The following is a 14,680-nucleotide window of genomic DNA, read 5'->3' as shown; positions in this document are numbered from 1 at the left end:
AACTGCTGAACTTGTTACGGTGTTTCTCAGTACTCTGGCCATAGCTGAAGTGGTAGTACTGAATAATACTGCTACCAACAACAGACGAGAATTTTAGTCTTGCCAAAACTTCCTATTAACCAACTTTGTAATTTTAGCCAATCTAGTGGGTGTAAAATGCTATCTCTTTGGACACTTTAGTGTATTTCCCTAGTTTCCAAGGAAGTTGAATATCCTTTCTTGTGTTTGTGGGCCATTATGTTTCCTCTTTTGTGAAATTCTTAATTCGTTTTGCCAATCTAATTTTTCTCTTGGGCTTTTAAAGTTGATTCATGGGAGTTTTTGTGTGTTCTAAATACTAATCCTTTCTTATTTATATGTATTGTAATTATTTTCTTCTTTTCATTAATCATACATAGTCTTTTGATGAATCATGCTTGTAATTTTAAAGTAGTATGTATGTATGTGGTTAGTCGCTCAGTTGTGTCTGACTCTACGTGAACCCAGGGACTGTATCCCAGCAGTCTTCTCTGTCCATGAGGATTCTCCAGGCAAGAATACTGGAGTGGGTTGCTGTGCCCTCCTCCGGGGGATCTTCCCAACCCAGGGATTGAACCCAGATCTTCCGCACTGCAGGTGGATTCTTTACCATCTGAGCTACCAGGGAAGTCCAAGAATACTGGAATGAGTAGCCTGTCCATTCAGAGGATCTTCACGACCCAGAAAGCAAATGGGAATCTCCTGCGTTACAGATGGATTCTTTATCAGCTGACTTACCAAGGAAGCCCAGGTCATTTGTGTATAACAAAGGCAATTTTTAACAGATTTTGTGTGCTGCATCTTATTAAATTCTCTTATTCTGATTATTCACTTCAGTTCAGTCGCTCAGTCCTGTCCAACTCTTTGCGACCCCATGGACTGCAGCACGCCAGGCTTCCCTGTCCATCACCAACTCCTGGAGCTTGCTCAAACTCATGCCCATCAAGTTGGTGATGCCCTCCAACTATCTCATCCTCTGTCGTCCCCTTCTCCTCCTGCCTTCAATCTTTCCCAGCATCAGGGTCTTTTCCAGTGAGTCAGTTCTTCACATCAGGTGGCCCAAGTTTCAGCTGCAGCATCAGTCCTTCCAATGAATATTCAGAGCTGATTTCCTTTAAAATTGACTGGTTGGATCTCCTTGCAGTCCAAGGGACTCTCCAACACCACAGTTCAAAAGCATCAATTCTTTGGCAGTCAGCTTTATTTATGGTACAATTCTCACATTCATACATGACTACCAGATAAACTGTAACTTTGACCAGATGGACCTTGTTGGCATGTCTCTGCTTTTTAATATGCTGTCTAGGTTGGAGAAGGAAATGGCAACCTACTCCAGTACTCTTGCCTGGAACATCCCATGGACAGAGAAGCCCTGATAGGCCACAGTCCATGGGGTTGAAAAGAGTAGGATACGACTGAGCAACTTCACTTCCACTTTTCACTTTCATGCATTGGAGAAGGAAATGGCAACCTACTCCAGTGTTCTTGCCTGGAGAATCCTAGGTACGGGGGAGCCTGGTGGGTTGCCGTCTATGGAGTCTCACAGTCAGTCACAATTGAAGTGACTTAGCAGCAGCAGCAGCAGCAGCTAGGTTGGTCATACTTTTTCTTCCAAGGAGTAAGCGTCTTTTAATTTCATGGCTGCAGTCACCATTTGTAGTGATTTTGGAGCCCAAGAAAATAAAGTCTGTCACTGTTTCCATTGTTTCCCCATCTATTTGCCGTGAAGTGATAGAACCTGATGCCATGATCTTAGTTTTCTGAAGGTTGAGTTTTAAGCCAGCTTCTTCACTTCTCTCTTTCACTTTCATCAAGAGGCTCTTTATGAAAGGCTCTTTATCAAGAGGTTCTTCTTCACTTTCTGCCATAAGGTGGTGTTATCTGCATATCTGAGTTTACTGATACTTCTCCCAGCAATCTTTATTCCAGCTTGTGTTTCATCCAGCCCTGTATTTCACATGATGTAGTCTGCATATAAGTTAAATAACCAGGGTGACAAAATGCAGCCTTGACATACTCCTTTCCCAATTTGGAACCATTCTTTTGTTACATGTCCCGTTCTAACTCTTGCTTCTTTACATGCATACAGATTTTTCAGGAGGCAGGTAAGGTGGTCTGGTGTTCCCATCTCTTGAAGAATTTTCCACAGTTTGTTGTGATCCACAGAGTCAATGGCTTTGGCATAGTCAATAAAGCAATAATCCAGCAGATGTTGGCAATTTGATTTCTGATTCCTCTACCTTTTCTAAATCTAGCTTGAACATCTGGAAGTTCACAGTTCACATACTGTAGAAACCTGGCTTGGAGAATTTTCAGCATTACTTTGCTGGCATGTGAGATGAGTGCAACTGTGTGGTAGTTTGAACATTCTTTGTCATTGCCCTTCTTTGGCAATGCCCTTTGGCAGTGCCCTTGGGATTGGAATGAAAACTGACCTTTTCCAGTCCTGTGGCCACTGCTGAGTTTTCCAAATCTGCTGTCATATCAAGTGCAACACTTTTACAGCATCATCTTTTAGGATTTGAAATAGCTCAACTGAAATTCCATCACCTCCACTAGCTTTGTTCATAGTGATGCTTCCTAAGGCCGACTTGACTTCGCATTCCAGGATGTCTGGTTCTAGGTGAGTGATCACACCATTGTGGTTATCTGGGTCACAAAGATCTTTTTTGTATAGTTCTTCTGTGTACTTTTGTTGCCTCTTCTTAATATCTTCTGCTTCTTTTATGTCCATACCGGTTCTGTCCTTAATTGTGCCCGTCTTTGCAGGAAATGTTCCCTTGGTATCTCTTAATTTTCTTGCAGAGATCTCTATTCTTTCCCATTCTCTTGTTTTCCTCCGTTTCTTGCATTGATCACTGAGGAAGGCTTTCTTATCTCTCCTTGCTATTCTTTGGAACTCTACATTCAGTTAGGTATATCTTTCCTTTTCTCCTTTTCCTTTTCCTTCTCTTCTTTTCATAGGTATTTGTAAGGCCTCCTCAGACAACCATTTTGCCTTTTTGCATTTCTCTTTCTTGAGGATGGTGTTAATCCCTGCCTCTTGTACAATGTTATGAACCTCTGTCCATAGTTCTTCAGGCACTCTGTCTATCAGATCTAATCCCTTGAATCTTTTTGTCACTTCCACTGAATCTGTTTGTACACTTTCACTGTAAGGGATTTGATTTAGGTCATACCTGAATGATCTGATGGTTTTCCCCACTTACTTCAATTTAAGTCTGAATTTGGCAATAAGGAGTTCATGATCTGAGCCACAGTCAGGTCCTGGTCTTGTTTTTGCTGACTGTATAGAGCTTCTCCATCTTTGGCTGCAAAAATCTAATTCATCTGATTTTGGTATTAACCAGCTGGTGATGTCTGTATGTAGAGTCTTCTTTTGTGTTGTTTGTAGAGTATGTTTGCTATGACCAGTGCATTCTCTTGGCAAAACTGTTAGCCTTTGTCCTGCTTTATTTTGTACTCCAAGGCCAAATTTTCCTGTTACTCCAGGTATCTCTTGTCTTTGTACTTTTGCATCCCAGTACCCTATGGTGCAAAGGACATCTTTTTTGGTGTTAGTTCTAGAAGTTCTTGTAGGTCTTCACAGAAACGTTTAACTTCAGCTTCTTCAGCATTACTGGTTGGGACATAGACTTGGATTACTGTGATATTGAATGGTTTGCCTTGGAAACGAACAGAGATCATTGTGTCATTTTTGAGACTGCACCCAAGTACTGCATTTCAGACTCTTGTTGACTATGAGGGCTGCTCCATTTCTTCTAAGAGTTTCAGAATGCCCACAGTAGTGGATAAAATGGCCATCTGAATTAAATTCACCCTTTCCTGTCCATTTTGGTTCACTGATTCCTAAAATGTTGATGGTCCCTCTTGCCATCTCCTGTTTGACCACTTCCAATTTACCTTGATTCACGGACCTAACATTCCAGGTTCCTATGCAGTATTGCTCTTTGCAGCGTCGGACTTGACTTCCATCACCAGTCACAACCACGACTTGCAGTTGTTTTCCCTTTGGCTCCGTCTCTTCACTCTTTCTAGAGTTATTTCTCCACTGATCTCCAGTAGCATATTGGGCACCTACTGACCTGGGGAGTTCATGTTTCAGTGTCTTAACTGTTTGCTTTTTCATACTGTTCATGGGGTTCTCAAGGTTAGAGTACTGGTTTGCCATTCCCTTCTCCAGTGGACCACATTTTGTCAGAACTCTCCACCATGACCCGTCTGTCTTCAGTCCATCTTGGGTGATCTTACAAGGCATGGCTCATAGTTTCATTAAGTTAGACAAGACTGTGGTCCATGTGATCAATTTGATTACTTTTCTGTGATTGTGGTTTTCATTCTGTTTGTCCTCTGGTGGATAAAGGATAAAAGGCTTATAGAAGCCTCCTGTTGGGAGAGGCTGACTGTGGGGGGAACTGTACTAGACAGGCGGGGCCGTGCTCAGTAAATCTTTAATTTTCTGTTGATGGGCAGGGCTGTGTTTCCTCCCTGTTATTTGACCTGAGACCAAATTATGGTGGGGTTGATGAAGATAATGGCGACCTCCTTCAAAAGGTCTCGTACAGGCACCGTTGTATTCAGTGCCCCTGACCCTGCAGCAGGCCAGTGTGCACCCACACCTCCACCAGAGACTCCTGGACCCTCACAGGCAAGTCTGGGTCAGTCTCTTGCAGGGTCACTGCTCCTTTCTCCTGGGTCCTGGTGCGCACAAGGTTTTGTTTGTCCCCTCCAAGTGTCTATTTCCCCAGTCCTGTGTAAGTTCTGTAATCAAATCCCACTGGCCTCCAAAGTCATATTGCCTGGGGGTTCTCAGTCCCTTTGCCCGATCCCCAGGTTGGAAGTCTGTTGCAGGTCCTAGAACTTTCTTATCAGTGCGAGGATTTCTTTGGCATAATTGTTCTGCAGTTTGTCAGTCGTCTGCTTGGCGGCTCTATGGCGGGGTTCATGGCGACCTCTTCTTAAACGTCCTGTGCCACACACTGTGTGACCCAGGTCTGCCACAAGCAGAGCCCCTGCCCCCGCGGCAGGCCACTGCTGACCGGTGCCTCCGCAGGAGACACTCAAGACCCAGAGGCAGGTCTGCCTCAGTGTCTGTGGGCTCTCCTGTTGCGCACAAGGTTTTCTTTGAGCCCTCCAGGCATCTCTGGCGGTTATGGGGTTTGATTCTAACCGTGATTTCACCCCTCTTCCTGTCTTGTTGGGGCTTCTCCTTTGCCCTTTGACGTGGGATATCTTTTTTTGGTGAGATCCCACATTCTCCTGTCAATGGTTGTTCCACAGCGAGTTGCAATTTTGAGTTCCCACATGAGAAGATGAGCGCACATCCTTCTGCTCTGCCATCTGTGTGTCTTTGTAAACATCTTATATGTTACATTCCTTAGGATATTCTATATCCATACTCAAATTATCTAGGAAGGAGGTTCGTTTTTTTCACCCCAACTAACTGTTTTCTTTCCTTATTTTGCTGACTAAGCCTTCCAATAGCTAGCACCCTTATCTTGTTCTTAATCTTAAAGTGAGTGCATTTAGTGTTACTCTTTGTCAAGTTAGAGAAGCTTCTTTCTTTTCCTACACCTAGAATTTTTATCATAAGTGGATATTGAATTTTGTCTAAATGTTTTTCTCCATCCCCCTTACATTATTTGAATTTGTTTTAGCCCGAAACCAACCTTGCATTCCTGGAATAAATCCATCTTAGTCACAATATTTTATCATACTGGATTATTTTTGTTATTATTTAGGATATTTTCATATATTTATGATTTTTGTTTTTCATACGTTGTCAAGTTTTAGTATCAAGGTTATACTGACCTCATAAAAATGAGTTATGAAGTATTTCCTTTTTTTTTAAACCACACTCTGATAATGTTGTATAGGATTGGAATTCTTTTTTCCTTGAATTTTTGAAAGCAAGCAGAATAATATAATCTAGACTTTTCATTTTCTTTTCAGGAATATTTTTATCTACTAATTCAATTTCTTCAAATGCTATGGACTCTTGGGCCTTTTTTTTTTCTTTCTTTCTTTCTTGAGTCAGTCTTGATAGTTTCTGGAGAGTTACCTGTCTCTTAAGTTTTATTTTATCAGTTCACAATATCTTCTTTTTAGTTTCTGTGACATTTTTTATTTTGCTTATTTGGTTATCCTTAAATTATTTGCTCCTTTTATTTTATTTTGCCAGAAGTTTGTTAGTTATATGATTCTTTTGAAAGAACCAAGTTGATATTTCTGTTACGTGTTTTCCCCATTTCATTAATTCTTGATCCACTCTTTCTTCTTTCTCAGTACTTAGTCCTTATATTTTCTGTACCATTTGATCATAGTACCCCATCCTTGCAGCTTTCTCTTCTCTGGCTCCTGAGGATGTTAGTCTTGAGGGAGCTTTTTCCTACTTTTTAACTGCTTCCTCTGATTCTTTGTCTTTACATATCCTAATTAGGTCCCCTCTTATCTTCAACCTTTTCTCTATACGCAGTCCCAGCCTATGGTGGTGCAAAAGCAGTATGGACTCTGTAGAAACCATACTTTGAATCTTGAATTTTGATGTTTTCCTAGGCTGGTGACGGATACTGTCTTGGGTGCTGGGCAGCAGCAGGAGGGGAAACAACCGATACACTTACAACCATTCAGCACTATGCACCCATTCTGTTTTTCACTTTCATTACATTTATTAAGTTACATGCTGCTGCTGAGTTGCGTCAGTCGTGTCCTACTCTGTGCAACCCCATAGACGGCAGCCGGCCAAGCTTCTCTGTCCCTGGGATTCTCCAGGCAATACTGCAGTGGGTTGCCATTTCCTTCTCCAATACATGCATGCATGCTAAGTTGCTTCAGTCGTGTCCAACTCTGTGCGACCCCATAGGCAGCAGCCCACCAGGCTCCTCTGTCCCTGGGATTCTCCAGGCAAGAACACTGGAGGAGGTTGCCATATTCCTTCTCCATTAAGTTACATGAGAATGTCAATATTTTATTATAAAACAAGCTTTGTGTTAGATGATTTTACCCAACTGTAGGCTAATAAAAATGTTCTGAGCACATTTAAGCTCGGTCAGGCCAAGCTATGACATTCTGTAGGTTAGGTGTATTAAATGCATTTTTGGCTTAGGATATTTTCAGTTTAGGAAGGGTTTTATCAGAACGGAACCCCATCATTCAGAGAAGGTGATGGTACCCCATTCCAGTACTCTTGCCTGGAAAATCCCATGGATGGAGGAGCCTGGTGGGCTGCAGTCCATGGGGTCGCGAAGAGTCAGATATGAATGAGCGACTTCACTTTCAGTTTTCACTTTCATGCATTGGAGAAGGAAATGGCAACCCACTCCAGTATTCTTGCCTGGGGAATCCCAGGGATGGGGGAGCCTGGTGGGCTGCCGTCTGTGGGGTCGCACAGAGTCGGACACGACTGAAGTGACTTAGCAGCAGCAGCAGCAACCCCATCATTAATTAAGGAAGATCTATACGTATATCCATTCTTAATTAATAGACTTTTTACTTTACTAATTTCAGCTATCCTTTCTCTATGAGTGAGTTTATGCAGAATCAGGAACCCATTCCTTGTCTTAGCCCTTCCACCAACTAGCTCAGACATATTGAGCAATTCACTTAAGATTCCTTAATCTCTGTTTCTTCACCAGTGGGACAAGGAGGTGCTGTATACAAGATCTTTGAAGTTTACCTCGGTAATACTGTTCTAGTGATAACCTTACAAGTTCTTTAGCTCTGACCTCTGTCATTTCTAAATTCCTCAGGATCACTTGGGTTAACTCTATGCTGTATCGTATGTTAATCTGCATATGTAATTCAGCCTGCTCCCCCAACCTTTTAGTTTCCCTGATTGCTCCTTTGAATGCTGCTATTTTCTCAGGCACACATTTGGTTTTGGCTCCCAGCGTCCCTGTTTTGGAAAAGACTCTGATGCTGGGAGGGATTGGGGGCAGGAGAAGGGGACGACAGAGGATGAGATGGCTGGATGGCATCACTGACTCAATGGACGTGAGTCTCGGTGAACTCCAGGAGTTGGTGATGGACAGGGAGGCCTGGCGTGCTGCGATTCATGGGGTTGCAAAGAGTCAGACATGACTGAGTGACTGATCTCTGATCTGATTCCTGTTTTTCCATGCTGTCTTCATACTGAAGCCTGATTAGGATATGCCTGCGTATGGCTGTGTATCTGTTCCCTTCTCCTTTCTTTAGCTCAGAATATGTTTTACGAGAATGATTTCTATGCAGTATCTACTTTATTCTACCTCTCACATCCCAGTGGAGCCTCAGCACTTAAAAAAAAAAAAATCTGTGCCTTTGCATCTTAGATCTCTGGTTGTCTGAGTTGTTATCTCAATGTTTTGATCCTACCATGCTTTGGATACCATAACTTTATGCCACCCCTCCTTACCCCCAAGAGGAAGAGCAGAGTACTTAAATAGCATTATGTGTAGGCCACTGGAATAGGCTTTGTACACCAGAAATCAGTCAAACTTGTGTTGTATATTTCTTTGTGATTTACAAAAAGCTTGTTGTTCTTATTTTTATGAGAACTCGAAAATGGAACCAGTGTGTGGAATTTTTATGGTCTCCATGAGAGTGAAATATTTGTTTCTGAAAGACTTCTTCAACTGGTGATGTGTTAATCTCTAAGTGCTTATCTGTGTTTTTCAAAGTCTTATCTTCTTTTAGCCTTGTTGATTTATTTAATGTATCTTGAGGCTTCCCTGGTGGCTCAGAGGGTAAAGCATCTGTCTACAATGCGGGAGATCCGGGTTCGATCCCTGGGTCGGGAATATCCCCTGGAGAAGGAAATGGCAATCCACTCCAGTACTCTTGCCTGGAAAATCCCATGGACAGAGAAGCCTGGTAGGCTACAGTCCATGGGGTCGCAAAGAGTTGGACACAACTGAGTGACTTCACTTCAATGTATCTTGAGCTTGTTTCTCTAATAGTGCACAGTCTTACAATCTTGACATAAGTAGTGATTTCCTGCATTGAGATGGAGACAGCAGCCATTGACAAAAATGTGCAACTTTAAATAAATAGTGAAACTTCTGTATGTGGCTTATGGAATTTAAAGTAAATTTTATTTCAACTAGTGTCTCACACTACTTGATGCAAGCATGTACTCTTAGTTTCATTAATTATATATATGTAAGAAGTTCTGTATTTCCTGTCTATGAGAAACTTTAGGAAAAACCATAAGAGAATAATCACTATGAGATTTTTCAAGGAGGTGAAATACATGTTCGCTTTTTAAATAATTATCTCAAACCTTAAATAGTTCTTGTGAGTCATGTGATCTGCCTAATTAATTCTATTAAAATGATGCATTTGCTCAAAGTTAGCTAGGACATATAATGGCAGAAGTTAGCTCCCTTTTAGAAATACTGCCTGAAATTTCTAGCTCGTTCTTTTCTAACTGGTCTGCTCTGTAAACATACACGAGGCTGAGGAAGAGACGTTGAGAAGTTCCAGTGGTAGAAAGTGGAAGCTCACTACCGTGTTCATGTGACTCGATGATTCTTGCAGGTTCCCATAGTCCATTATATTTTATTCACTACAAAGAGTGCTCTGGTTATTTCTAAATAATATCTAGACATAGTAATTTGAAAACAATGTAGTATATCTCTTAGAAAGTATTTCTGGGTAGTGGGGTGGTGTGTCTTTCCATACATTAGTCCGATTCCTACATTAGATGCAATGTAAGCAGTTAAAGGCACTGACTGCCGTAACAGTTAGAAAATGATGGCGATAGCAGAGCCCCTGCTAACAGGTGTATGCAGCAATCTATACATTAATAAAATCATTTTGTTTATCTAAATGATTGCTTTTACTGTCATTTATTAAAGCATTTTAAGAGTAAATTCATCTCAATCTTGGCAAAATCACCTGTTAATTTCTTCTGTCCAAGCCATGTGTCAAGAAAGGAGAGACTAGAAGACAGCCTTGGTGCTCCCATAAGAGCTCTGTCTCTACCAGTCTTTACAGCAGTGTAATGATGATAATCTCTTCTTCAAGCCACCGTAGGTTTCATGCTTGTTGTGATCCCACTTGCTCTAAGTGCTGCTTTCACTTTTTGAACTAACATGATTTTATGATTATGATTTATTATTCATATTTTTGTTTCTTAACCTTTATCTGCATTCATGTACATGTCTTGCAGTTCTATCTTTAGAAGAGAAATCATTTTACTGTATTTCTTCATCCTTTTGAATCTCTTTACCTCCTTGGAGGTACTTAGAAAAATGCTTGTACAAAATAGGTGCCTGATAAATGCACCTGTTTAAGAAAAGTCTGTTGCTTATTTCAGTTTTTGTGTTTTCAATAATTATATTATTTTGCTTGCCTTCTAGGCACACAAACCAATGGTCTGGACTTTCAGAAGCAGCCTGTGCCCGTTGGAGGAGCCATCTCAACAGCCCAGGCCCAGGCTTTCCTTGGACATCTCCATCAGGTATGTTGTTTTGCTCAGCTAGGAGTGAGAGTGAAAAATGCAGATGTGGAATGCTAGGGCTTAGTAAAGTTATTTCAGAATGTGGGACTTTTAAAGCTGATTTAAACGTGGTGTTACTAGCATCTAACCGTGTCGTTCTGAATGATTACTAGGGAATCCTTTAACTTAGTTGACTATAGCTGTTGACCCCACAGCTGTGTGAAAAAGAGTTCCTTGTTTGAACAGATACATTTACAACTGGGTTACTGTTTTGTGAGTGTGGTCTGTGGTGAATCACTGAAAGTATTGAATAGTAAATTACAAAGTCATCCAAAATGATTTAACACCCATTGCCTGAGACCTGCTGTGTAAGACTTTGAGTTCACAGCTCGTATTCCTTCTTTAAAGCAATTTCAAACCATTTACATTTGGGCTCTTGAGAATCCCTTGGACTGCAAGGAGATCCAACCAGTCCATTCTGAAGGAGATCAACCCTGGGATTTCTTTGGAAGGAATGATGCTAAAGCTGAAACTCCAGTACTTTGGCCACCTCATGCGAAGAGTTGACTCATTGGAAAAGACTCTGATGCTGGGAGGGATTGGGGGCAGGAGGAGAAGGGGACGACAGAGGATGAAATGGCTGGATGGCATCACCGACTCGATGAACGTGAGTCTGAGTGAACTCCGGGAGTTGGTGATGGACAGGGAGGCCTGGCGTGCTGCGATTCATGGGGTCGCAAAGAGTCAGACACGACTGAGCGATTGAACTGAACTGAACCACTTAGAGGCTTTGTTTGACTGTGAACATCCTGGTTTGTGGTTCAACTTTATTACTCTTATGTTACATGATTTCTCCTAAGTCTAAAGCAGGCTCTAAATCTATCATCCATATGTTATCATTAAAGTAAACAGAAAAGGAATATAAAAACAAATATTGACTCTCCAGGAGTTAAGGGATATGGGAGCTGCTTGAAAATTGAAAGTAAATAAAACAATGAAAACATTTGGGAGACAGATTAGGAATGTGTCTCAACTGCTTGATTTATGTTCACAGTTATGTGTTAGAGCTTTACTTTGTACAACTTGTTGGTCTTTACCTCATATAAACCATAGAACCAGTTTAGTATACAGATTGTGCAGGTCAGCATTAGTGATTTTGGTAGTGCCAGATGGTACTAGTGGTGGAGGTTCAATGAAAAGCACTGCTGCTGCTGCTGCTGCTGCTAAGCCGCTTCAGTCGTGTCCGACTCTGTGCGACCCCAGAGACAGCAGCCCACCAGGCTCCCCCATCCCTGGAATTTTCCAGGCAAGAACACTGGAGTAGGTTGCCATTTCCTTCTCCAATGCATGAAAGTGAAAAGTGAAAGTGAAGTCGCTCAGTCATTCCCGACTCATAGTGACCCCATGGACTGCAGCCTACCAGGCTCCTCTGTCCATGGATTTTCCAGGCAAGAGTACTGGAGTGGGGTGCCATTGCCTTCTCCGATGAAAAGCACATATGGACATAAAATAATAGATGTTCAGTAATTTGTTGAACAAATGAATGGATGGATGGTAAAACTTATGAGTACAGAGGAAGAAATGATTAGCTCATCTCACATATTGTAAGATTTTTATCACAGGGTGATTTTTAAGCCAGGTTTTAAAGAATGTTGTTGTTCAGTCGCTAAGTCATGTCTGACTCTTTGTAACTCCAGGAACTACAGCACACCAGGCTTCCCTGTCCTTCACTATCTCCTAGAATTTGCTCAAACTCATGTCCACTGAGTCAGTGATGTCATCTTCCCCAGCGTCAGGGTCTTTTCCAGTGAGTCAGCTCTTCACCAAATTCTTCTTCCAGGTGGCCAAAATATTGGAGCTTCAGCTTCAGCATTCCAAGGAGCAAGCATCTTTTAATTGCATGGCTTCAGTCACCATCCACAGTGATTTTGGAGCCCCAGAAAATAAAATCTGTCATTGTTAACACTTTTCCCCCATCTATTTGCCATGAAGTGATGGGGCTGGATGCCATGATCTTCATTTTTTGAATGTTGAGTTTTAAGCCAAGTTTTTCACTCCACTCTTTCACCTTTAAGAGGTTCTTTTTTAGTTCCTCTTTGCTTTCTGCCATTAGAGTGCTATCATCTGCATATCTGAGGTTGTTGATACTTCTCCCGGCAATCTTGATTCCATCTTGTGCTTCATCCAGCCTGGCATTTTACATGATGTACTCTGCATATAATTTAAATAAGCAGGGTGACAGTATATATAGCCTTGACGTGCTCCTTTTCCTAGTTTGAACCAGTCCATTGGTCCATGTCTGTCCCAGGGGATCTTCTCAACCCGGGGATTGAACTCAGGTCTCCAGCATTTCAGGCAGTTACTTTACCATCTGAGCCACCAGGGAAGCCCAAAGGATGTTGGGAGCTAGCTAAATGGAGTTCTAAAGGGATGCTCTCACTTTTTGTTTTCAACTTTCTATTTTGAAAACTTTAAAATCTATGGAAAGTTGAATAACAATAGAACAGTTTTCAGCCAAAAGCTCTTCATCTGGTATCACTAATTGTTACCATGTTACCATATAAGCTTTATGTGTCTGTGTTTGTGCACATACATTTTGTGTATGTATATACATGTCAGGAGAAGGCAATGGCACCTCACTCCAGTACTCTTGCCTGGAAAATCCCATGGACAGAGGAGCCTGGTAGGCTGCAGTCCATGGGGTCGCTAAGAGTCAGACACGACTGAGCGACTTCACTTTCACTTTTTCACTTTCATGCATTGGAGAAGGAAATGGCAACCCACTCCAGTGTTCTTACCTGGAGAATCCCAGAGACGGGGGAGCCTGCTGGGCTGCCGTCTATGGGGTCACACAGAGTCGGACACGACTGAAGTGACTTAGCAGCATACATGTCAACTTGGAGAACGAAATGACAACGCACTCCAGTATTCTTGCCAAGAGAATCCTGTGGGCGGAGGAGCCTGGTGGGCTGCTGTCCATAGGGTCGCACAGAGTCGGACACAACTGAATCGACTTAGCAGGCATGTATGCACTGGAGAAGGAAATGGCACCCATTCCAGTATTCTTGCCTGGAGAATCCCAGGGACAGGGGAACCTGGTGGGCTGCCATCTGTGGGGTTGCACAGAGTCAGACGTGACTGAAGCAACTTAGCAGCAGCCGCAGCAGCATACATGTCAACTTGTCCCATTATTCTGTACTGAATTTGATCATTTGATTAAGGTAGTGTCTCAAATTTGTCTACTATAAAGGTAACTATCTTCCTCATAATTAATAAGGAGATACTGTAAGACTTGTATTCCTCAACAGATTTTTACCCAGAAACATCATGATTGAAATAAAATCACAAAGAAGCTTTAAGTTCAGGAAGTCTTGATGCTGTGTGCTAAATCCAAAATGGAATTATCATGTTAATGATAAATTTTTTCAACCTTCCATATTTGAACCCTGGAATAATCCGTAACTTGTTTTTTCTTCATTTATATCCAGTCAGTTTCCAGGATGCTGTGTAGTACTTTTGCAATACTTTTCATGTTTCCTACTTTTAATTCCCACTGCTGCCATTCTAGGGTAGGTTTCCATTTATTCAAACCTAGTTTATGTAACAGTCCAGTTGTTTTATATAGTGTTGGTCAATTTAGATTTGACTGATGTTTCATCACGGTTAGAACTAGAGGGAAATACACTGTAAATAATATTGTATTCTTCTAAGTGCATCGTAGTAGGAGGAACATGTATCATTACTGGTGGCTTTAACTGTGATCACTTGTCTTCCTGATTTTCCCACTATTTTACCCTTTGTAATTAATAAATATCTATGGAGAGATAGGGAGAGCATATGTAAATATCATGTTACTCCTTAAATTTCACCCATTAGTTAGAACATCCATTGGTGACAGTTTCCTGAATCAGTTATTATTATCATGGTTGCCACATGATGACCCTTATTTTAATATCACCATGGTTTGAACTTTCTGAATGTGTGAAGTGTTAGTATTAACTGTTCTGACAGACTTTAATATGTGGTTTATAGGACAGATCCTTTATTTCAGCCAGGATTTTTGAATTATGACAATAAATATTTTAAGGACTTGACTATGTAGATGTGTGTGTGTGTGTGTTTATAAGATTTTTACTTTTATATACATGAAATTTTGAAATTAGAATGAGTAGATAATTCTGATTGTTTTTAAGGGTAAAAATAATGTCTATAAGTAGCCTGCTTCTATGTTCTTTAACACAA

The 14,680-nt window shown here is 41.4% G+C and overlaps 1 protein-coding gene across 6 annotated transcripts in view; it reads left to right on the top strand.

Annotated features, from left to right (window-relative positions):
- The window catches only part of POU2F1 (POU class 2 homeobox 1), a 202,357-nt gene that overhangs the window by 136,844 nt on the left and 50,833 nt on the right, over positions 1–14,680 (top strand). For all 6 annotated transcript variants that reach the window (XM_061399424.1, XM_061399427.1, XM_061399420.1 and 3 more), the window contains one exon: positions 10,359–10,459. In XM_061399424.1, the coding sequence (XP_061255408.1) occupies positions 10,359–10,459 (101 nt within the window). The remainder of the gene's footprint in view (positions 1–10,358; positions 10,460–14,680) is intronic.

The sequence above is a fragment of the Bos javanicus genome, chromosome 3 (genome assembly GCF_032452875.1).
Source record: "Bos javanicus breed banteng chromosome 3, ARS-OSU_banteng_1.0, whole genome shotgun sequence".
Taxonomy (NCBI): domain Eukaryota; kingdom Metazoa; phylum Chordata; class Mammalia; order Artiodactyla; family Bovidae; genus Bos; species Bos javanicus.
Note: the sequence above shows the minus strand (reverse complement) of the source record. Positions and strands in the feature narration are given on the sequence as shown.